Below are 25761 nucleotides of genomic sequence, written 5' to 3' on the forward strand. Positions count from 1 at the left end.
CTAAGCCCCCCCCAAAAAAGAGATATATTCGTACAAGTCTATGGAAAATATGTGGATATGTGGAAGTACAGGATATTTCACTAGAATGTATTTTTAAAAATATATTACAATATCTGAAATCATATTTGGCAGTTTGCTACATTCTTTTATGATTGTGAGAAAATATTGTATTTCAGTATATTGCAGAAAATTACAATTCCAGATACATGAGGTTTCCTTAGGCAAGTGGAGCTTGTACAAGTCAATATTGTGATAACCTTGAAAGCTGCACTGTGAAATTTAGAAATACGCTGATGTATTGTACAGTACGAATGTTGTTTGAGGGAGTGGAGGTTCTAGCATTTTCTTTCCTCCTGTCAGTAGGGGGCACTGTGGCCCCACGTTGGAGTCTGGTGCACAGGTGACCTTCCTTCTGGACCATTCAGCTTAATTCCTTTCTCTACTATGCCATGTCCTCCTTCCGCTCCATCACTGCTTTCTCACCACCTTAACAACTTCTGGAAAAACAGAATTAAAATACAATTAAATGTAACATGGACATATTCATAAATACAGCGTTAAATTCACAAAATAACAATACCCACTCATCTTACCATCAATTGCTTAAGAAAGACTTAAATTGAGCATTTACAGTTGCTTGGAAGCGGATGTTTAATGCCACTAGTCATTATAATGCCCTTGTGTGAAAGGAGTCAATACACACCATTTGCATGGAGCAACAGAGATGGAAAATGCACCGCATGTAAGTGTGTGTGTGTGTGTGCACTGCGCATGCTTGTGCAGCCGCGTGTTTGTAGTATGCGGCAGTATTGTGCAATTGCACCTTACCAACCATTGCATGTGACGTGTGCGTGATGTGCACCAATGTGCATTGAGCGTTGTGATGGCGTGGATGCATTTGTACCACCTGTGCATGTATGCCTGTGTGTGAGGTATGTGCAACACCCTTCGTGCATGTGAGGGTGTGCATACGTGCACTTGTACCCGTACCTGTGCATGTGAGCGTGTGTATGTGTGTGTGTGTGTGTGTGTGCGCCTGCGTGCATGCTTGTGCATGCCTGCGTGTTTGTGTGTATGTGCTGGCGTATGTGTGCGTTTACGTGCACTTGTACCCGTACCTGTGCATGTGAGCGTGTGGTGTATGTGCACCTGTGCATGTGAGCGTGTGCGTGTATGTGCACTTGTACCCGTACCTGTGCATGTGAGCGTGTGTTGTGCGTGATGTCACTGTACCCGTACCTGTGCATGTGGCTGCATGTGAAACAGCAGTAGAGCAAAGAAAAGGCCGAGGCCGATGGCGCCAGTAAACACGCTGCACAGGAGGAAGCTGTAGCTGCCCGTGCTGTGCATTACCTGGGGGAGAGAGAACCATTACAGGCAGAATGAGAGAGAACTTATACATCCCAGAATGCACAGCCTCTCTTATACATCACATACAAAATGCACAGGCAGAATTTGCTCAAAGGTCCCTCCAAGGCATGTCTTGAATACACGCCATCAAAATTTCGCCCTTAATGTTTAGAAGAATCCTCTTGCTCTCCCGTCCATTATATTATACAGCTCACACACACACACACACACACACACACACACAAAACAAAAAAACAGACAGGAGTAAATGAGCCCAGATGTTCAACAGGCAAGGGAAATCGACAGATCAAGTGAGAGCCGTGGGTTGCCGTTGGGCGACCGGAGCTTCGCGTCCGTCTGCGGCGACGCCGAACCTCACCAAGCCGACGACAATCTGGAGGACCATCTCCCCGGCCCCCGCGCAGGTCACCAGGACCGTGGTCACGCAGCCTGAGAGAGGAAGGGAGGCAATTGGCCCGCGTTACCGGTCGCGTTCGACCGAGAGGTCGTCTCCACGGTAACGGAGGAAGGGGCGAAGCCGCGGAGGCGAACCCCCCCTGTCGTTGGGAGGACAGACCTTGGTAGCTGAGGACGTCCTCGGCGTAGGCCAGCATGCAGGGGAAGACGCTGCTGAGGAAGAAGCCCAGGAAGAACGTTCCCACGAACAGGAAGACGCTGTCAGCGTAGAGCAGGAGGAGGAGCAAGGCGGTGATGACCATGCCAGCCTGAGAGAGAGAGAGAGAGAGAGAGAGATGACCCTTTTACAAACTCCTTGACAGTGATGCAAGCAGGAATGAAACTGCTAATATATACATTAAGTTGGCTACAGTGTGTGAAGTCCGCAGCCTTCATCCATCTCACCATGTAAAAACAAGGTAAGTAAAGTCATACAGCACAATTGAAATTTAAGTCCAAAAGGGGGAAAGAAACTGGTACAGACTCTGTAGATTGTTACATCAGCATTAGAATGTTCAGGTAGACCAGAAATATGTGATCGGAATGTTCTTAACACCTTAAAGGGTTAATCTCTCCCAAACTGTCACAATCTTTTTGCAATGTTTTTTTTTTTCTTGTGCTGAAGCATGGATTAAGATAGGCAGCAGACACTATCTGGTGAAACAGGCAGGATCTCCGAAGACTCTGTCCTGATTATGTCCTTATAATCACATCCTTCAAATTCCCTCTAGCACTCTCCCGCAGAGCAGACGGCCTACCCTGCTTGTGTTTCTCCCACCCCCCACAACCCCCACCCCACCCCACCCCACTTTATTCCCTGACAAGGGGAAAAGCAGAGATGGTGACAGATAGAGATAAGATACCAGTACAAAGTGCCCTTGCATGCTATCGAACCTCCAGCCACCCCCGGACCGATTCCTGTACGGGTTTAGAGTCTGAGCCAAACCGTGTCATCACCCCTATCAGTGAGCTGAATTTTTTTATTTTTTTTTTAAACCAAACTGCCAGTGAGTGATTGAACCTGCACAACAAGGTCTAGACCTTATAGTTGCATTCAGTAGTCTTTTAATTCATGTTTTTGCTTGTGTCAGCATCACATTAGACCAGACCTGGGTCAAATACACATTTGTTTTGGATTCAAATACTCTTCTGCGCTTTACTGATCTTGTCTGGTGTATCTGAGCCAATGGAATACTCACAAAAAGCGCAAGCCCCGCCTTCTCGTCATATCAGCAGGCTCAATTACACCAGGCAAGATCAACAGAGCACAGAAGAGTATCTGAATCCAAAACAAATGCATATTTGACCCTGGTACGCAGTAGACGTTACCAGACTGGCGATGAGCATGTGGACAGGCTGGAGCCAGCAGGACAGCGGGACGGACACCAGCCGGCCTGCAGTGATGGCCGCCCAGAAGATGCTGGCCAAGTACCCCGCCGTCTTGTGTTTCAGAGACAAGGGAGGGTCCACCGCGTAGCTGTAAACGAAGACTGAATATGCCCCCTGCAGGAGACAAGAGTTACTACCAGTAACGATCGCCCACGGAAACGGAAAACAGGATCCGAACTCTTGAGTTGAACTTAGGCCAACTGCCGCCTCAGTGGTCAGTCATAACTAAAATAATGTGATTTATTGATTTTTTACAAATGCTATATGCTTTTATTGTGGTACACATTGAAGCCCAAGTAACAATGTGATGCTTTTTTTCCCCCCAAAACGATCCTATTAATCGACAGAGATACAGGCAGAGTGAACCACGGTCACGGTGGGGGGGTGTGGGGGGGGGAAGGGAAAAAAAAAAAAGTTTGAATCGATAGGTTCAGAATCACCACTCACTATTAGGCCGTCCGTCATGAAGACGACCAACCCGCCCAGGACGTGGATCCCAGCGGCGGACGGGGTCAGTGTGCTGACAGCCCCTTTTCGGCAGCAGCTAAAGAGACCTCCTCCGTGGCCTGAAAGGACCAGGCAAAGGGGGTATCGGTCTCTGGCAGACCACAACGCCACGGCAATCCACGGTTCAGCCACTGACTGTCGCTTCCTGGACGCGGCAGCGTAGCATACCGGGTAAGGAACTGGTTTTGTAACCTAAACGTCACAAGTTCGATTCCCGGGTAGGACGCCGCCGTTGTACCCTTGAGCGAGGTAACTGCATTGCTTCAGTATACGTCCATGTAAATGGTATGTAAAAGGTGTGAAAGTCGCTCTGGACTAAATACCTGTAATGTAATTGCCTGGTTTGTATAACCTGGTTGGAGTTCTCTCAAGCTCAGCTGCAAACCTTACCTCTCTCTCAGAGAGAAAAAAAATGGTTCAAAAGGCATCTTGAGTTTTGTGTGATAGAATTAAACTCTGGAAATGTGTTCAGTGGGTGGTAAACAATCAGGCTTGCAGTGATGCGTTTAGCATGTCCAAATGCACTTTGTACCTAGACTGAAATTCAAGCTCCAGTTAAGCCACACTGTACATATTATGATAAGGTACGGTTTACTCTAGACACATACAGGGAAGAGCTCTAGGTGCCACTTAAATCAAGTGAAGGACAGTACGTCTGACATGAGGTCAGGAAGCCAGTCTGCAGCTTGTCAGACCGTCTTGCAGGGGAACAGCCGTGGAGCTGTGTGCGGTAGCGGGAGCTCGTCCTCACCCTCGGGGTGCAGGTTTTTGGGCTCTCCCTCGCCCTGGTCCCAGGTCTTCATGGCGAGCTCGTCCTGCTCCAGCAGACGGGGGCTCCGGGTCCCGCAGCAGCAGCAGGGCGGGGCCCTCTCCCGCTGCATGAGCGCGAACACCACGATGGGCACAGGAAGCTGGAACCCCAGGTACACGGACTCCGGTTATATAGCGCCTTCTTACAGCGACTATCACCACACACACACTCACATACTCACACTCACACTCACACACTCACATACTCACACTCACACTCACACTCACACTCTCACACACACACACACACTCACGCACACACACACTCACGCACACACTCACACACTCACAACTCACACTCACACTCACACTCACACTCACACACACACTCACACTCACAACCACACTCACAGACACACACACACACTCACACTCACACTCACACACCACACCACATCACACACACTCACACACTCACACACTCACACTACTCACCACCTCACACCACACACTCACACTCACACTCACACTCACACACACACACACACACACACACTCTCAAAGACCAACGGTGATCGGCAGCCGTGCAGGGCGCCAAGCGGCTCGCCAGGAGCGGTTAGCGGTTAGCTGTCCTGCTGAAGGACACTTTGTTACCGTTTGCCCAGAGGGCCGGGTAGAGGCACGGGCAAGTCGGACGCACTCTCTCTCGCCAACATTATTCCAGTGTGTCCTATATCACTCTCCTCATTCTGGGCGCTCGGCTTCCTCTTGCTCATCCACAGCCTCCTTTCCACTTCCTGTAGTGTCTACGGGGCTGAAACTATTTTAGGGAGGTCTCTGAAGGAATGCACACAATGCATTGGAGGTGGGATTGCCTCCCAGCCCTTTCTTAGTTGAGAATGCCTCTGTCCACGCTCGGTCCATGAAACCCTTGTCCGTCTTTGGTTCGCACCGCTACCAGGGACTTTTTTTGCCCCCGGAAGCTTCTGGAAAAGGAGCTTCTAGCAGCGCTTCACCACATGGACACTGAGTGACTGGGGGGAAGTGGGTGATTTTACTTTAACAGGTGCATCCAACATGCGCCTTAGGCCTCATTTCTGTCTGAATTTGCCAGGATCCAGTTGGTCACTTGCATGATAGGAAGCAAGAGATTTCACACCTAATCGTTGTGAATGAGTGTGAGCTTTCCAGCTGAATTGTGCAAACCATGTAAAATAACATTTGATTGACCGATTCTTTTCCCGTTCCAGTCTCTGAACAAATGCATCCATCTCAACTGCAGCCGAAGGAGGGAAGAGATTTGATTTAGTCTGCAGCCATACACAGACCTTTCTGGGGGACCCATCACTGTTTAAAAGTAGAGAAGGGGTAAACCACAAGTCCCAGAAGAACCGTGATGTCTGGCTGCAGCCGGCACCGGCGGCGAAGCCGACTTCGATGCCGAGCGGTGGGTTGGCGACTTTAACTTTCCTGTCACGTCCGGTTGCGGCCTGCCCTGTGACTCATCCGATTTTTTTTAAGTTTTTTTTTTTTTTAAGAACCCCTTTTTTCAGAGCCCTCGGGTCCCACTCCACCCTCCCGGAAGACTAATTAGTGCCGAGGAAGCCCCCCCCCCTCCCCTCGCCCCCTCCTTAATCCCTGGCACAAACCCACAGTGCGGTCGCACTGGGCACAATCATCCGATTGTTTTGTTATTCAGATCCTGCTGGCTGGATGAAGGCGGACTACACACAGAGTCCGGCAAAGGGCTGTGCTGACCCTGACCCAGGAACTCACACACACACACACACACACACACACTTTTCAAACTGCTGATCTTGGGTTAAGAAGCCACATTTGTGACAAACACATGAAGGCTTGTTCCCGAACTGGAGTTTTGAACAACGGAATCACTGATGGGTGACTGGGAAGTACTGCCTATAGTTATATTAATGTAAACATTTATTTTAAAAGAGTGGATGGGAGAAACACGGAAACAGGCCTTTGCTGGATAGTATTTCTCATGAGATCAAACTCAAAATTAAAGGCAAAAATAAAGCATGAAATAACTGTCACATGATCTCTGGGTTGACAGAATGACAGAAACATACTGTTTTTTTACGAGGAGGACTATAATCCTTTCCATTCAAACTTTCGGGGCGGTGGATACGAGACTCGTTTACATTCGACGGCGACGGCTCTCACGTTAATGGCGGCCATGATCCAGAAGGCGTAGGAGATCTGGGTGACCACAGTGCCCTCGGTCAGCAGGTGGTAGTGGGACCAGTTGCGCCCAGCGCTCCTGCCCAGCGTGTGCCTCAGGTGCCGAAGCTCGCTGGTGGCGTTGCCCGCCCCCAGGATGCAGTTGGTCTCCGACAGGAAGGGGTCCGCGATGAGGGGGCTCACCAGGGCCCCCAAACCGATGAAGAAGTGAAGAACCTGTGGTGGTGGTGGGGGGGGGGGAGGGGGTGACAAGAGCACTTTTCCATCCAGCACTTATATTGTACTTTGTATCATTTTCTTGATGTTGTAGCTTGCCATGCCTCCTAGTTTGACTTGGCATAGGTTAGGTCGGAGAGTAATGTTTACTGTGTGAACTGGACTTAATGTGCTCTTGGCTATGACTATATAACTGTTACTAAATGAGCATTGTACCCGTGTACACCTAGTATCGGACCTGTGTTTGTAGTTGTTCCAATGTAGTCGGTATGTACTTGTTCTGTGTCACTTTGGATAAAAGCATCTGCCGAATAAATGTAATGTCAATGTAAATAAGAGATTGGCACAGAGATATTTTAGCAAAAGAACACAGTAAGCCCAGTGTACAACCATAGTACACCATAGGACCTTCTATGACTCCCTGATGTCATTACAGATCCTGTGTTCTCCTACAGTGGCTGTTCAGACTGTCTGTGCCTGGTCTCAATTTTAAAAAATGTTTTTGTTTTTTTAAAATCTCGACGTGACATCAATCCTCAGGCCCCGTGGAACTCCAGGGGGCCCCCCCCTCTAACCTGCAGGAACACCGCGGAGTCCTTCTGGTAGATCTTCACCAGCTGAACGTTGGCGATGGTGTCGATGACGCCCATGGCCGTCCCGCTCATCGCCAGGGCGATGGCCAGCAGCAGGACGCTGTGGCACAGGGGCACGACGGCGAACACCGCGGAGATGAGCAGGGTGGAGGCGAAGAGGGCCGACAGGGCGCATTTTTGGCTGAGGGACACAGAAGAGGGGGAGGAGGGGTTGGGGTGGGGGGGTCACTGTTAATATGAGGAGCCCCAACACATTACATTACATTACAGGCATTTAGCAGACGCTCTTATCCAGAGCGACTTACACAACTTTTTACATAGCATTTTACATTGTATCCATTTATACAGCTGGATATATACTGAAGCAATGCAGGTTAAGTACCTTGCTCAAGGGTACAACGGCAGTGTCCTTACCCAGGAATCGAACCTGCGACCTTTTGGTTACAAGCCCAGTTCCTTACCCACTGTGCTACACTCCGCCCTTGCACAGTACATAAGGGTGTTTCTCTTACGATCAGGTTCCTTTAATCCTTTTGTGACTGTTGTGTTAAGTGAACAATGCCACATGGGTCGATTGAATCAGCTGATTTGACGGTATTAAATGACAGACATACTATACTCCATCCCCAAGCAGTGATGGCCTGATTTCCTATCTTTCCTCTCGCATACTTAAAAAAAAGAAATAAAAAAAAGAGACAGATTTGGAAACTAACCAAAAGGAAAATTATTATAAAAATTAGACAAATTATTACAATTTTTTCAGTTTTGGAGAAAAAGCATTCACATTCATTATGTTACAGAGCAATTTTCAAAGAGCGCATGTATAATTACTGAAGGTTATAAGGACATATCATGATACTCTGAATATTAGTATTCTCGGTAGGAATGCAGAGATGCCAGTTAGCAAATTTATCAACTGTGGGCAGGCAATAACCAGTGCAGCGTGCAAAAAACTTCAGGATTCTATTATTAACTACTATGAAAGTATACCTGCATCTCTAAAAGGTGGATAATTTCCTGCTCAAAACCTAGGGCAGGATTAACTGAACTATGGCACAGTTCACACATCACCCTAAGACATTGTTACAAGGATGGTCGGTCGGCAGATTTTACAGTGAACTTTGGCAATGAGACTCAAACTGGGGTTGAGTCTCATTGCCAGCAACCCAAGTGGGGTGTTTTATTTACAAAAGTGCCCCCAACTGTTATATTTACATTACAAAACAAAAGAATCAGCACATCACTCATACCCATTCAATTACTCCCACCTACAGCTAGCCGAAATACTGACTGCGAATGACCTGCTTATATACTACACATTATCTGGACTAAACCATTTCCATACAATATTCAATTATCTCAGAATAAATTACAGTATATTTTTACACATAGAAATCATTATACATGTTATCAGTAGCTACTTTATATCTAATAATCATCTATTTGGGAACAAAAAAATATTATCGAATACTTTATGGTCTCCCCCCGTCTAAAATAGCTAATTCTTCTTGTCCAGCGCTTCCAATGAAATTGCACAGAATCGTGACATTCGGATTACGTCATTCCAGTTTGAACATGGAACAAACGGAATTAACAACGGTTAGTAGCAACGCCTAACACTGCGTTTATTGAACACGGTATGCTAAAATAAATGTATTTAATGTTTGAAGTAAGATGTGTATGTTTAAGTTATTTGCAGTAAATTATGGTGGTGAACAGATGGACAGTAGCGAATGTGTTTGAGTTGACAAACCGGCAAACAAATGGTGCGCAAATAAAGGCTACAATGAACAGATACACGATCGTTAAAAAAAAAAAAGTGTCCTAGCAAATCCCTCTGCTTAAATCTTTTTTTTAAATGGTAAAGTAAGGTATGGCAAAATCTTAAATTCTCAAAAAAGATGAAGAATTTTGGAAATCTATTCCAGACCCGTAAAATAAGAATTTTAAAGGCACTGGCATCATTCTTTCTGCTTGCCTTGTTCAAGGCTACTCAAATGCGAAATCCCCAAATTAATCTGAGCAGGTGCAACAAGATGTTGAGATGTGCTCAAACTTGCGTAGTTTAGTTGCTAGTAAGGTCACAATAGTTACTCAATTCAGGTGTTTTAATGCTGAACAAACACCTGCAGCCTTTAAAAAAATGTATAGGCTATTAAAGTAGGCCTATGGTTCCTTTGACTGTACTACTAAGTACTACTGAATACTGAAACATTAAGGACTGAAATGCAAGCAGAGGTATACTGCATAGTGCATTTTCGTGTGATTTTTGTATGCAGAAAATTACCATTATACAATTTTCCCAACGTACAGTGGAAGTGGCGCAAGACGTTCGGCCCTCCCGCGGCCTTGCTCATGTGCGCCTTGTTTTTAAAAGCGAAGATGCGCGCCGCTTGGACCAAAACTTATCCTTCACTTCCTGAAAAGCACGCTACCGAATACACTCAGCAAAAATCCCCAGAAATGGTATATCATACTGGGATTGTAAATACACTACATTTACTTTACTTATTGAGTACACTGTATGAGAGTTTACTCAGTAGTAGGCAAGTGTGTCTCTTCCCACTCCACAGCTCAGACATGCAGAGGAGGAGTAGGCTGAGATTAGGATGGTAATTTATTCATTTGACAGATGCCCTTATCCAGGGTGACTCACAGAAAATTGAAATTATAGTGCTGAATATCAATATCACAAAGGCCAGTACATTATAACCTGTGGAAATAAAACATTTCAATGGCAATGCAGAGCCATTTATCAAACAAAACCTTTACGTAATTCCTTTTTTTTTTTTTTTTTGCTTGTATATAATTTAAGTAGTGTAAAAAAAAAAACTAATAAATTAATCAATGCACATAAAATCTGAGTTAAAATTGTCAGTTCTTCAGCCATGCACACGCAAATACCTTAATGCATTTTCTAACTTGATGAAACTACTAAAATTATGCACAAAAAAAACGCCAAAAGTAACCGATTCAGACAAAAGAACCTAACTGGAGTACACAAGAGGCCAGTCCACTTTATGCCGAGCCACATTTGAATACCTTTGCCTGCTCGTTTTTCATCTTTAAAAAAACTCTCGAGGAAAATAATTCAAGCCAGTTGGATTTGCCTGGTAAAATCCCATTTTCTTCGTGAAAGTTACCGCATTCACTCTCCAGCCAGAGGCTTCCCCTGTCCCTGTAATTACCTCACTTGGATCAATGTCAGGCCCTGTGTACCAAAGCGCATTTTCCTGAATAATTTAGAAAGTGCTGCCGAACATCCTGAAGGGGAGAGTGGAGGACAATGTCTCTGCGCCGCTTTTCCATTAAAAGGCGGTTTATAATAATAATTTTTTTTAAAAACCAGTCGACCGACTGAACGCTTGCATGCAAATACATTAATTTCAGAAAGCAATACTAGTCTACTGCAGGCTGTCCTCTCATTTTCTCCAGTGTGCCAGCCACTTGGGAGGCGTGCAGAAACAAGGAAAATGGCCGTGTCTCGAACGGACCATGAGTTCCATATACGGCTCACAAACTAGGGCAGAGCTGCCCAACCCTTATTCCCGGAACTACACCATCCTGTAGGTTTTCATTCCAACCCCAAATTTGGCACACCTGATTCTACCAATTAGCAGCACAAAAATATCTCCAGCTGATGAATGAGGTGTGCTTTGTTATGGTTGGAGTGAAAACCTACAGGACGGTAGATCTCTAGCTGTTGAATGAGGTGAGCTTTGTTATGGTTGGAGTGAAAACCTACAGGACGGTAGATCTCTAGCTGTTGAATGAGGTGAGCTTTGTTATGGTTGGAGTGAAAACCTACAGGACGGTAGATCTCTAGCTATTGAATGAGGTGTGCTTTGTTAGGGTTGGAGTGAAAACCAACAGGACGGTAGATCTCCAGGAACAGGGTTGGGAAGCCCTGAACTAGGGTGTCAGCCATTAGCTAAAAATTGGCTAGCTATGTAGGGAACTAGTGGACCATTTGAGACACAGAGGTCATGTCCGAATCGGCACACTTGCCTACTATTGAGTATACAACTTGTATTCAACTTGTATACTCAATAGTAGGCAAGTGTGCTGATTTGAGCAGGGCCAGACAGTGTCAGCCTCACTCTCACTCTCAAGCAGGGTGGCAGCTGCAGCTAATTGGCAATCAGGCAGCTGCTGCCCATTGCCTAGTGCAAGGGGGCTGGTTCAAAGGCTCGATGGAGAGAGACTGCTTTGTACTGTGGAATTCAGCTTCCTTAAAGTTTGAGACCAGTTCTGCCTCTTCCGTTTGACAGCAGCGTTTCGGTTGTTGCTTTACGTTATTATTTGGTGAATCATTCCTTCAGTTGAGCCGGTGGTTTTCTCACGTGTTTTCCTTTCGCCACCTGCCACGCCTGTCCTGTTTCTCTACGTTTGATCTCTTGCTTACAATAAGTTGTCAATGGAGTTTCATTTTTTAACCTGAAATGTTCCCAAAAATTGTGTGAACACATTTTAGTCTTAAGAGTCACAGAGGCACTTCCACTTCTCCTGATTTTCAAGACATCTTGATGTTATTCCCAAAATGGCACTTTCTTTTTCGAATATTGTCAATTTTTTTTATTTACAGAGCATTTGTATATTCAATGGCATCATTATAAGTCACTTTCCTCCTGATTAATTTTTATTCCTGTTCTAAGCCATTTACCTGGTGTGCATTTGGTGCATCCAATAAATCACCTTCCTGTATTTTTACAGTGAGCCATCGATAAAAGACCTACCTTTTTCCCCCAGGTTCCTGATAAATATTGGTCAATTTTTTTTACATTTTTTAAGAGGCATAATATAACTTCTCTCTCTTCTAGGACATGGTGGATCCGGGGATATATTACAGGATGTGGCACCATTGGCAAGATAACAAAAAAAGATAGAAGGTAAACAAACTGGACATGTTCCCACCAAGTCTCTGGCATGCACACACGCCCTACTAGGAGGCAGAGAGCCAACAGTCATAAACAGAGGGCTCCTGGTTATAGGCGGTGTCCTGCTCTACTAGGATACAGAGTAACGTTAAGAACGAGGAGATCTCAACATAAATGTTCAGACGTAATAAACTATTGATGCGTTTTTTTTTCTTTAATAGGAGATAATGTAAAAAACATGCCTAGTTTTGATGTCTCCCAGCAGCTTTAAACCAGTTTGAAATATTCTAGGCACCATTAGCATTAAAGTTTAATGCTTTTGTATAATGCAGCACAAAGCACAGTCGCCAAAGCAAATGAATGTAACGAAGTTAACTGTTACTTGGCAAACTTGTGGATTCCATCCATCATGTTTATGTGTTTGTTTGTCGGTGAAGTGCATAATGCAATGCAGAATTGAGTGTAGCATTCAGCCTAACTTTTGTGCTCATCCAGAACTTTGCAATAGACTTTGCAAGGATAACGTGATTGCGACAGTGATTGTTTCGCTGGTGAATTAGGCCGACAGATTGGTGACACGGACTTTTTGACTACCTCGCATGTGACCCCCGTCCCCCGGTAACACAGCAGGAAAAATTCAAAACATTTTCTGTATGTTGCACATTTTTGCATTTTTAGCAAACGGTTCTCTCCTGACTCGCGTAGCCTAAGTTCACTGTGCACACCTTCGGGTTTGGGCATAGCTGCTGCCGAGCCGTCGGGGTTTTAAGCGATAGTAGTCCAAATATAATCTTACAACAAAAGGATATGCCATAGCCGATGTAAGAGGGCGAATAAGAGTATGTCAAGTGATATAGGTTTAATATTGAGCATAGGTTGGGTTTTTGGTGAAATTACTTTTTTTAGTAGGCTAGTCTATAATGCAGGAAACGGAGAGTGGGGAAAAGTCGGAGACAGCCAGAATGAATTATCTAACTTGAGAAAAGTTGATTTGCAAAACACTCACGTTTTCTTGAAGACTCCGCCGACCGAACTGCCGACGAGCATAAAAAACTGCTGAGAGAAAAACACGCAGGTGATTTCCTGGAGCGTAGACTGCGTCTGGCACCTCAGGTCAAGGACGGTGGGACCGAGGAAGCTAATGGACAGCCCAAAACTAAAGAAAACGCTCCAGTAGGTCAATGTGTGCTGCCAGTTTTGCTTGAAAATACTCCATATTCGCTCGTTCAGTATCATCATGTGATCTGAATGTTTATCTGAGCGTAAAACGAAAACAGAACGCCCGACAGCCGATACGAAGCCGACTGGGAAGGGTTGCACAGAAATTGCGGTGAGATGAGCAGCCTCCCCTCAAGAGCTGTCTGCTAGTATTTCCTTTTCAATCAGCCGCCAAACAAGGCCTTCAAATAAGGTGTGTAGATTCTCTGGCCAATCAACAACTTGAATGAATAGGACGCGCACTCCGCAGGACATAATTGTGACACCGTGTTTTAGATGTTCTGCGTTCCATTAAAAAAAAAGAAAAGATTTAGATCAAATTAGACCGATAAACTAATAGGTTACAAAAGGCATATGACTATCAGGTGACTACATAGTGGCCCTGTGACTTGCGTGAATGCTGTAAATCTGAGCATTGTCTTATGTAATGACATTCCAACTCTGGGAGCTTTATTCGCTGAAATTGAGGATATACTTTTCGTTGTTTGTTTGTTTGTTTGCTTTTTTGTTTGTTTGCTCTGATATAGATGTGCTGCCTGGAAAAATGATAAAGCTGTTCATGCGTGCAGGCTTTTAAAGCAAAAAAATAAAAAATAAAATCCTGAATTATGAGACATTATTGTCTCCCACTTGCCTGGGCGTATTAAGGTTTCACACTTAAGAGTTTTAAAGTTTAAAAAAAGTTTTCTTATTTTTTGTATTGACCATTTTTCATTACTTTTATTGACCTAGGCTAGGCTTCACTTTAAATCCTCCCCATTCCAGCACTTGGTAATTTGTATTTGTCCTGATATTGTAGCTTGTTCTTCTGCCTAGTTGGCTTGGCAGAGGTTACGTTAGAATAGTGCTCACTGTGTGAACTAAACTGTGTTCTTGGCTGGAAATAGCTGCTGTACGAAATAAGTATTGTATCTTATTGACTCTGTGTTTTGTAGTTGTCCATGACCATGAACTGCACTTTTGTACGTCGCTTTGGATAAAAGCGTCTGCCAAATAAATGTAATGTAATGTAATTTGATGTCTTGTTTTACAGATTTTTACAAGCTTATGTTTTATTGTACCCTCTGCTTTTCACTTAAACGGTGGCCTCTGACACACACTGCAAATTAAAGTTTATTATTTTATTAATGTAAAACTTGTTGCACTGCAAAGAAATCATAAAACGGGTCATTTGAACATCTTAGTTTGTGTGGTCAGATACAATTGATTAAACAAATGATTTGAGCAAAACAGCAGGGTAAGGGTAATATATAGATTTATAATTTATTTTGTACTTAATGGTTTTCATCTGTTTTGGCATTGTAGCAGTCACAATACATTCAGTTTCAGTACAACTTAATGGAACAGAGATTTCACTCCAAATATTCAATGTAACATTTCATACAAAAAAAAAGCAAATGTATACTACAATTAATAAAACATTTACATATCATCTACAGTCATTAAACATACAGTCATCACTTTTTCTTTTTTGTCGGTCATAAAATTCACAGAAAATAGTGAAAATGGTGGGGTTAAATTCATAAATGTCAATCCTTTCAGCTATATGTACAAGTATTTAAAATACTAGCCTACAACAAACAGAAGTGCCATAGCTTCAGTGATGCTAAAATAAAATAGTGGCTTTCTGTAAAGTAGGTAAATGACACATGGTTGCTATCACTTTCAGTCTGGTTGTCCACATCAACACACATTTCTCAGCTCAGTCAAATAAAGTACAGTAGGGCCTACTTTCAAAAGTTACTGAATCACCCAGCTAGAAACCCATTTAGGCAAGGATGACACCCAGGCCATGAACTTCAATGGTATCGTATCGTCGACCCCCCCCCCCCCCCCCCATTTCAGCAGCTTTCCGCCACCGCACCGGCCTCCATTTGCCGCTTATTTGCACTATCTATTTAACATACTACGAGTTGCAATACATTTTCTGAGTGATTTATTGATTTATGCTGCAAAATTTGCAATGCGTTGTAGTGTGAAAGTAAATGAAGAGGAAATGGATTTTCTGAATGCATCTATGACTGAAATTTATTTCACAGTTAGTGCGTGATGGGTTCCAATTTTTAGCGGTTAGCCGTAAAAAATGGTACCATTTCATAAATACATTCTTCGGTCCACGTGTACAGTGAACTAATGGTGTCTGAATACTGTATCGCAGTGGACGTATGATGCGTCCCAATGTAGTAGGCTACCATGTTTTGTTAAGCGTCATTATACCCAGTTGAACATGGTAAAGAATAACCATGCTTAATGTTAAAATGTTATTTTCGATTCCTTATTAAAACCAGCCAATTGATGTTCACATTTATAGCGACGTTAACTTTTTTTGGCCGCGTGAGGCATCAGGCAGCGCTCATTTCATGCGCGTGCTCGTTTTTTGACTTGACTGAGCATAGCTCGCGTGCCGCTGCCTCTGTAAATGTTAGAGAAGGCAAGAACTGTGTTTGTCCGGGTATCATTGTCCCTTTACCGTAAAATTGCCCAGTCGCTACCAGTAGCCTACTTCTTTTCAATATTTTTTGTTGGTCACGCCGCATAATGGACGAAAAAAAAAAACATTCTGAGCTGCAAGGACGAATTCCAGAGGGCATATGTGGTTTGTGCAAGCTATGAAATGGCTGCTTATTCTGTGCAAATACTATTGTGCTGATGCTACCCTTAGAGTAGCACAAATATGCAATATTTTCTCCTGCAAAAGCTAAACAAAATGGAGCAAATATAGTCCATAACAAACAGAATATATTATCACCATTTAAAAATATACAGAACATATTTTTATATATTTTGATACTAAGTTGAATCCTTAAAACTCCACGACACTCCAGATATTTTATACTCTCTGTTATGTTCAATCATAAACGTATTAATATGAATCATGTTCCCAATTAACCATTTTAAAGGTGTCCAATTGCACATTTCTTGCATTGACCTGGTCTAATGTATAATATACCATACGAGTAGAACATACACTGCATTTCTCATACCAGTTATGAATACTGTTCTGGAAACTGCTTTGAATCAAGATTAAAAATACTAAGACAAGGAAGAATCACAACGTATTAATGATGTACATCCCAATGAATCATCTCCTGTCTCTAGTGGGAAAGTAATGTCAGATTAGGGTGCCATGTCTATAACTTAGCCAGACAGCGCTCAAATATGCTGCACTCAGTCTTGTTATAGTGCTAATTTTATGTTTTGCTTTTCATTCTTTAAGCAAGAAACTTTCTTTTTTTTTCCTGAGACAACATCAGTTAATTTTACAGCAATATTTGTCAAAATGAAAAAAAAAATGAATAAAACTATAAAACAAAAACTTGGATCAAATATATATATTATTTTTTCTAAATATACATAACTCTGATTTATCACACAAATCACACCTAACAAAAATATAAACGGGCAAATCTAGTCACACCCGCAAGTTAATGGTGGACATCTCAGAGACAGGCACGTTGCCCGCACTCGCGTACGCACGCACGCATGCACGCACACGTCTAACAGCAATAACAGCACTCTCCCAGGGACTGAACAGTGAGCTGGTTTTTACCAGAGAATTACACCCAAGCAGGAGAGAACTATGGTGACTGTATAACTATTGTATATACCTCTGTAATACCAGTGACTGATTTTTAAAATATGTTTATATTTGTTTATTTCTCACAAGGGTGCTTACAATCTGGAGACGGCAGAAGATGATAACCAGATGAGATACCTCCAGCTGGACCAGTCTCTCACAGTCTACCTACAGTAGGTAAGAAGTGTTTCGCTCGCGGCTTTTAAAAATTTTTTTTTTTTTTTTTTTTTTTTAAATCCAGTGTTTGACCTCAAAGTCAGTTAAGTTAACTGCGTAGTGGCTTAATTTGGAACTACAGTAAGGCCTTATCCCACACGTACAGAATGTCAGTGCTTGAAACTCATTGTCTCCAAAACTCTGCCCCCGAAACTTGGGTCGGGTTTCTCCAAATGGCCGACGGACGGGGGGGGGGATTAAGGGGGTTCTTTGCTGCCGGTCCCTTCAGCGCCTCGGCCTGGTTCTGCCGGAATGGAGCCTCCGTGCCCTTCGCTTACCCCCCTGCCTCGCCCGGCCTTTAGAATATGCTCTGCCGCCGGTTCTTGCCTCGAGCTTGAATTGAAAGGAAGAGAAAGAGAAACGAGCATCTTAATGTTTGCCCTTCTCTGCGGTAGAAGTGCGTCCAGGTGTCCCACCAACTGCCCGGAGAGACATCCTGAGGCTGTGTTGTGTGAATAGGACTGGCTGCCCTTCCTTGTTGATGACATGCCATTTTATATGAATGTAAATATGTACATACATATGTACATATGCATTTGAAATATTACTCTGTATTGAATTTGAACAGCAACAGAAAAATGTATTTAAAAAAAACAAAAAGCTGTACAGACATTACTAATATCATATTTCACTTGTTGAGAACATTCCCTCATCTGAGGAGAGTGACAGAGCTGACGTGACATGTTGTCTTCAGACATTGCTGAAGCAATTAAAATTGAGCACCTTACTTTTGGACACGATGTCACTGCTGGACACTGCGGGTGAAGAAGGTGCATAGCTTGAACGAATGGACAGTACATAAAAATATATGCCATGAATGTTTCTATGTATAAAAGTGTCTTCCAAGCGACTGAATATAACAGCCTGTTGGTACAGATGTAATGGTTAGCATGTTGGCGTGGGATGGGGAGGCGGCAGCCTACCTGCTTGCTGAAACACTGATCCTCGGTGCCCAGGGTCTTTCTGCAGCTGGAACTCTCGAAGAGTGAACACTGAGGCCGCTAGAGGAAGAAAAATCACCATCATCATCATCATTGTGCACAGATACAGATACAGGAAACACACACACCATCATCATCACCATCATTTTGCCCAGATACAAGATATGCACAAATACATCATCATCATCATCACCCATCATCCATCACATTCCTATCATTGCCATGACGATGTGATTGAGGCTGTTTCACTCTGACTGAGGACACTGTTTTTTTTGCAGCTAACAGGTAATAGCTTTTTTTAGAAGTCACAAAGCAAGTTTCTATTCAGTGTTCCAGCCAGATTTCAAACAGCATGTTATTCTTGTCAAAATGTATACAGTGCACAGCATAACGCATGCTAGCTGCAGACAGCCTTGGAGCTTATTTTTATATTAACTTGTCAATCTACTAAGTGTTAGAATCCCATCACTTGCTTGTGAAAACAAAAAGAAGGTTTGGAAATGATGTCCTTGGTAGTGTGAAGTGAAATGACTGCATGCGTCTTAGACGTTAGCCGTGTTATGGAGTTTCCCCACAGTAAAGCACAAACAGTGACACTGTAACTGAGGTGAGTTCCACACTCACTGTCAGGTAGGGAGTGGATGTCCTCCCCCAGGCTCTTGAAATACGGGTACCTCAAAGAAGCTTCCGCAGAAATCCTTTCTCTGGTGTCGTACTGCAGGGGGTAAGAAGAAAGGAAAGGGCGGCAACATCCAAATATTAATAATGTTTGTGTTCGGGAGTGTGCGTGCATACGTACATACGCGTACGCGTGCGTGTGTGCGTTTGTGTATGCGCACACGCGTGTGTGTGTGCGCGCGCATGTCTCCTTGCGGGTGCTCTTATGCACGTCTACATCTGTGTGTTTCTTTTCCACCCCGAAGAAAGAGGGATAAGTGTCTGAAGTGTGCGGTTAGCCATCTTAACTGAACGATCGTGCCTCCCCCCCCCCCGAGCCCTTTCAGAGCAGAGATTTAGAGCGCGGGGAAACGAAACGGATCTGAGACCGCCATTGTTCTCGGGCGGTATCGGGAAACGGTCCGCTTTTTTTTTTTTTCTTCTTCTCCAAAGTCTCCTCCATTTCACACCTTCGGCATTCCAGCGGATTTCCGACTCCGCAATCAGCCCCCGCGCCTCATTACGGGGGGCGAGGGCGGGAGAAAACAAGATTAGCGCGGCTGATTAGACGCGAAGCCTCTCAAGATGTCTCCTCCTCTCCCCGCCTCGCTGGCGGCTCCGTCGTCCCGTATCTGCAGTCCAGGCACACGCCCGCCGTCCCCGCCAGCCTCTTCATCATCCTGACAGAGCGCCGCCGTGCACACACACACACTCACACACTCACACGCACGCTCACACACACACACGCACACTCACACACTCACACACCACACACACCACCACACACGCACACACACACTCACACACCTCACACACACTCACACACACACACACGCACATATGCACACACACACGCACGCTCACACACTCACACACACTCCACACACACACACACACACACATATGCACACACACACACACACACACAGCACACACCACACACACACACACACACATCACACACACACACACACACTTACACACATGCACACACACACTCACACGCACGCTCACACACTCACTCACGCTCACACACTCACACACACTCACACACACGCACACGCACGCTCACACACTCGCACATATGCACACACACACACACTCACACACACACACACACACTCACACACACACATGCACTCACACACACACACACACACCACACACACACACACACACACACACACACACACATATGCACACACACACACTCACACACTACACACATGCACACACACACTCACACGCACACGCACACGCACAGACACTCACACACACGCACACACACACACACACATGCACGCACGCACAGACACTCACACACACACACACGCACACACAGACACTCACACACACACTCACGCACACACAGACACTCACACACACTCACACGCACACATGCACACACACACATGCATACGCACACACACACGCACACACACTCACACACATGCACACACACACACTCGCACGCACACACACTCACACACACTCAGACACACACACACAGACACACACGCACACACACAGACGCACACGCATGCACACACACACACACACTCACACACACAGACACGCACACACACACACGCTCTCATACACACACTCTCACACACACACACACTCTCACACACACGCACACACACACAAACACTCACACACACACACACACACACACAGACACACACTCTCACACACACACACACAGATACAGACACACACACACACACACGCACACAGAGACACACACACTCACAGATACACACACACACATGAGAATGCCAAATCTTCATAGACAGACCTGTCATATCAGGCTGTCATATTTGTCTGGAGCCCACATTATTTAAAATGAGCCATGCAATTTTTCAGCGTTTTCAAATATTGCCCTTAGGGAAATATCCACGTTAAATCAAAGGCTGTTGTTTTTTTTTTTGCTGTGTAATTTGAGAATAAGACTTTAGGATGTCAGGGCAATATTACCCTCTGCTCTGCATTAAGGGCTGATTACGAGACTCTGAGCAATACACAGTAAGACACACATGGTGTATTTTCCTCCAATCAGAGATCTTCGGGGTTTGACCTAGGGGGGCGGGGTCAGACTGGTGGGGGGGGGGGAGTAGTGTGTGGATCAGCGTGGGCTTCATCCACAGTGCTGCAGGAGCTCTTGTGTTGGCGTCCTGCCCCAGCTCGCTGGTCATTAAGTAAATTGGTGCCAGGGCTGTGGGCAGGTGCTGTCTGGGGAGCACCGGGGTCGGCTTTAAGCACTGCTCTGCTCCTGCTCACAGGAGATGCTGTCCAGCCAGCTTAAGAAGCCGGGGAAACAAGACCCAGGGGACCTGTGTGTGCTGCTGTGTGTGTGTCTGTGTGTGTGTCTGTGTGTGTGTGTGTGTGTGTGTGCTGCTGTGTGTGTGTGTGCGCGCGCGCGCGTCTGTGTGTGTCTATGTGTGTGTGTGCTGCTGTGTGTATGTCTGTGTGTGTCTATGTGTGTGTCTGTGTGTCTGTGTGTGTGTGCTGCTGTGTGTGTGTCTATGTGTCTGTGTGTTCTCTGTTGGGTAAACACAACTAAACCTACAAAGTGGATGTTCTTGATTTGTGTGTGTGTGTGTGACAGTGTGTGTGCGTGAGAGAGAGACAGAGTGAGGGAGTGTGTGAGTGAGCGAGGCTTGCACCTCTCGATGCTAAACCATGTAAAAGCATATGCTTCGATTTGAATGGGTTGCAAATTTTTATGAGCATTCTATCCATTTGCCTTCTGTTGGGCCATCTGACATGCTTTGATAAGCCGTAAGTTGGCAGCTGTTGTTTAGCCGTTAAAACCCTGGGTTTGGTTAGGATAATATGGACTGGCTGTAATTTACATGCTTGAATATTTCAACCCTATATCAGACAGGAGCATGGGCAATGTCACTTGTTGAGCGCTTAATTTTGCAAAGTATTTATTCTTATAGTTATTCTGAGATACACAAATGATAGTTTCCAGTTTTATATCAATCAGATGGCCACCACACTAGAATGTTGTGTCTCCAGTGTGTGTGTGTGCTTTGAGATCTATAGTGGGTTTCAGAAGCGACCATTTGATGAAAATGCCAGTGTGTTCATTAAGTGGGAAAAAAAGCAATATCAGGCACTTACCAGAAGCAAACTTGAGAGAAGGTCCATCCCCTCTGTGTCCAACCTAAAAGTCACAAACAACAAATGTCATAAGCAAACAGATGACAAATGTCATCCCCCATTTCAGTGGGGCTGAAGCAATTTGCCGTGGAGTTGAATTTGTTGTCCTGAGTGCTGCACCGTTTGTCCACTAGGGGGCACGTGTGTCAAAATAACTACAACCACCTCAAACTGGGAGCGTCTATACTGTCGGCGTAGATTTCCTGGATTTCATCCACAGCCGTAGTAATGCATGTAAAATTCAGGAGATGGTCAGAGTGCCTTTGAAATGTCTGCAAAACTCTGAAATTCATGCTATTAGATCCCAGCCAGTAGACACTTCCTGTCGGTCACAAATCAGCCCTACCCTCCGGGGCAGTGGTACCTCTTGGTTTTCATTCCTCCCCTCTAATCAGGGACTGATTTAGACCTGACACGCCAGGTGAGTGCAATCTCTGATCAGTCCGTGATCTAACTGCACTATCAGGCAGAAGGGGAAACCAGCAGTGCCGGTCCTAATAATGCCGTCTCCTTGTCTAAATTAAACATGCTGCCTCCTGGATGTCTGCCTACCAACTTTCCTTCGTCATTTGCATTCATTCGCTGGTTTGCATACAATCCAGTTAAAATAGAAAATGGTGTGAATTTTAAAAGGCTCATCAGGATTAGAAAGTGTATGCATGACAGCCAGCAAGTGAATGTATAGATGCCATAGCTTATACTGGATCTTTGGCAATTTTTTTTTTAAAGTGTAGAGAACACAGTAGAATAGCAAACGCTTCTCTTTATTGGTGTGGAGTGGATACACATATCCGCTGTGCATATAGCACACTGGAAGATAGCAATCGTATCTCATCAACGTGCAGTGAATACACAGTGTTGTGTAGAGCAGAGGCAGCGTTCAGTAGACACACAGTGGTGTGTAGAGCAGAGGCAGCGTTCAGTAGACACACAGTGGTGTGTAGAGCAGAGGCAGCGTTCAGTAGACACACAGTGGTGTGTAGAGCAGAGGCAGTGTTCAGTAGACACGCAGTGCTGTGCATATAGCACACTGGAAGATAGCAATCGTGTCTCATCATCATGCAGTGAATGCATGGTGTTGTGTAGAGCAGGGGCAGCGTTCAGTAGACACGCAGTGGTGTGCAGTTGCCGCGTTGGTGACGGCCCGGGGGCAGCGTTACCTGGGAACGTGGTTGATGAGCGGCTGGGCTCTGTACTGTGGGAACAGGTATGACCTGAACTCCTCATTGGCTGCGATCCCAGGCCAGGTCTCCTCTGTCGGCGTGCCTGGGAAGAGAAAGTAGGTCGGAGGCTTTTCAGTGGGGGCTGCTTTTGAAATACTGATAAAGGGGGGGAGGGGGGGAGGGAGGGAGGAGAGGCTGGAGATAATGGACTTTAATGCTGTACTGAACTGTGAGCTGACTTGGGAAAATTATACATAGTAGATGTACATTGCCCTCTCCTCCATGAAGAATGGATGTAAAAAAAAATAATTGTTAAGAGAGAGAGAGAATGCACTGGAGCATGCTTTAGGGAAGGTGTTTCAGGCAGGGAGAGAGAGAAAAACCTTGCATGAGCATCACAGACTAGTGAACACGTTTCGGTCGCACTGTGTACGATATTTAGCGAGGTAAACGCGACAGGGTGCACACAGAGGAGTGAGAATGTGTACGTGCGAAAAGCGGTGCTGGGGCGAGAGCGCGGGCCCCTGCCAATCTTTAGGAGCGCTGCTGGCGAGGTAGGCGAGCGCAGAAACGGTCACAGGAGAGAGAGAGAGAGAGAGAGAGAGTGTGTGAGAGTGAGAGCGAGCGAGAGAGAGTGTGTGAGAGAGAGTGAGCGAGCGAGGGAGAGAGAGTGAGAGACAGAGTGTGTGAGAGAGAGTGTGAGCGAGAGTGAGAGAGAGAGCGAGCGAGAGCGAGAGAGAGTGTGAGAGAGAGAAAGAGACAGCGTGAGAGAGAGTGTGTGAGAGAGAGAGACAGAGCGTGTGAGAGTGAGTGAGTGAGAGAGAGGGGGAGAGGGAGAGAGAAAGAGTGTGAGAGAGTGAGAGGGGGAGGGGGAGAGGGAGAGAGAGTGAGAGGGGGAGAGAGAGAGAGAGAGAGAGCGAGAGAGAAAGAGAGAGCGCTCGCCCCGTGGTTGCAGTGCTTCTGGGCTGAAACGGACCGTGCCGCGCTAACGGCTAGGTAGCAGCTGGGCGTGCTGGGCACTGCTACCGCTGCGGCGGCTCCCGGCTCCCCTCTGGCCCTGCTGACGCCAGGCAGCCGAGTGAATGAAGATTCCCCACTGAAGTGCGATGGCGGTGCTGGAGGTTACCCAGAAGGCACCAGGGTTTCGGAGTCATCGGGAGCCAAAGTGAGAAACTCCGGAAAGACTATCGTTTGGAATTTAATTAGCCGTCAGCTCTTCCTGTGCTTCCTGACAGAAAGCTGGCTTATAATTAGACCGTTGTGCAGTTTTGTCTCTCTTAAGACCATCAAAGTTTGTTGAATGTTAAATATTCCCTATTTGCAGAAGATTTCTTTTTTTTGTAAACATTCTATAATTATTTCATTTTCCCCACATTTTCTGTCAGAGAGAGAGAGAGAGCGTGAGGCAACACAGACCAAGCAGGTCTGCAGTTTGTGCAAATTAGTTTGTTTTTCTCTGAGTGTATATTCACATAAGGTACTGTGTTCAGCCAGGGCTAAATCCTGCAGGGAAGCCTACAGCCTGAACACAGTAAACAATTCAGGCAACATGTTGGCCTGTTGGAGGGGAACCAGGGCATGGGGCAGCAGTTAGGCACAACGGTTAGGGAACTCGTCTTGCAACTCGTAGGTTGTGGGTTCGATTGCCAGTCGGGGTTGACCCGTTGTACCGGGTACCTGAGCTGGGTACGTTGGGTGCAGTGCGTCCCTAAACATCCCATGGTATGAATGGATTGTGTGCAAAAGAACATAATCCGTGTGTCTCGCTCTCACTTAGAGTATTTGCTGCTTGCCTGGTACATAAAAAAGCGCAAATGGAAAAACATTCAGAAATCATTCAGAAATGACAGAACCAGATTGGAAGCTCCCTAAATGTACGCTGCTCTGCCCTATTTATGTCAGTTAAGCAGTTCTCAGTGGAAATGTGGAATACCCTTCCTGAAAATATAAGAAGTGCAAAGTCACTATTTTAAAGTCAGTTTTATAAAATGCACTCTTTGCTCTCAGATGTATGAAACTTTTTACCATTTTACCTAGCTCTAATCATCTATTTGTGGCTCGATTGTTCTCGTTCTTACTGTTTGTTTTTAAAAATGTGTTTTTATTTATCACTTGGTATTTTCTGGAAAATACTTTAAGAATCATATATGAAAGGTGCTGTATTATCATATATATTATTATGTCCACACATGTACATTTCACGCTATACTACATAATTAAAAAACAACCTGAGAGAGAGACATGGTTTATTGGATCAGTTTTATTAATAACTTTTATGAGGAAATTGCGCTTTTGACTGAGGTGCTTCATGGGAAACTTTGGCCTCCAACTGCCATATTTCTCTACCATCCAAGATACAGGTCAAATATGAAACTAGGACGACTATTTTAGCTTGATGGTGAAGTTTGTCCGAGATACACCCTTGACAACAGTCGGTAATGACTGGTGGTTTTTTAGAACCTAACAAAGTATATCTAG

At 45.0% G+C, this 25761-nt stretch overlaps 2 protein-coding genes and 1 long non-coding RNA gene across 7 annotated transcripts in view; 1 reads left to right on the forward strand and 2 right to left on the reverse strand.

The window, feature by feature from the left end:
• Positions 1 to 1224: 1224 nt before the first annotated feature.
• Positions 1225 to 10793, reverse strand: mfsd4aa (major facilitator superfamily domain containing 4Aa). Its single transcript, XM_064306136.1, has 9 exons — positions 10652 to 10793; positions 7446 to 7644; positions 6637 to 6870; positions 4454 to 4613; positions 3643 to 3761; positions 3136 to 3309; positions 1928 to 2075; positions 1730 to 1800; positions 1225 to 1353 (listed from the first exon to the last, which is right to left on the reverse strand). The coding sequence occupies exons 1-9, from the start codon at positions 10690 to 10692 to the stop codon at positions 1225 to 1227; spliced, it is 1275 nt and encodes a 424-aa protein (XP_064162206.1). The 5' UTR covers positions 10693 to 10793.
• A 6433-nt stretch (positions 10794 to 17226) lies between these two features.
• Positions 17227 to 18570, forward strand: LOC135237267 (uncharacterized). The gene is made up of 2 exons (XR_010324788.1): positions 17227 to 17312; positions 17992 to 18570. It is a non-coding gene; the product is annotated as an uncharacterized LOC135237267 (long non-coding RNA).
• cdk18 (cyclin dependent kinase 18) overlaps positions 17237 to 25761 on the reverse strand; it is a 61915-nt gene continuing 53390 nt past the window's right edge. For all 5 annotated transcript variants that reach the window (XM_064304200.1, XM_064304202.1, XM_064304199.1 and 2 more), the window contains 5 exons: positions 23281 to 23386; positions 22082 to 22124; positions 18917 to 19007; positions 18275 to 18352; positions 17237 to 17684 (listed from right to left, as the gene is read on the reverse strand). In XM_064304200.1, coding sequence (XP_064160270.1) covers positions 17650 to 17684; positions 18275 to 18352; positions 18917 to 19007; positions 22082 to 22124; positions 23281 to 23386 — 353 coding nt within the window. In that variant the 3' untranslated portion in view covers positions 17237 to 17649. The remainder of the gene's footprint in view (positions 17685 to 18274; positions 18353 to 18916; positions 19008 to 22081; positions 22125 to 23280; positions 23387 to 25761) is intronic.

This window comes from Anguilla rostrata, chromosome 13 (assembly GCF_018555375.3).
Source record: "Anguilla rostrata isolate EN2019 chromosome 13, ASM1855537v3, whole genome shotgun sequence".
In the NCBI taxonomy this organism is placed as follows: Eukaryota; Metazoa; Chordata; class Actinopteri; order Anguilliformes; family Anguillidae; genus Anguilla; species Anguilla rostrata.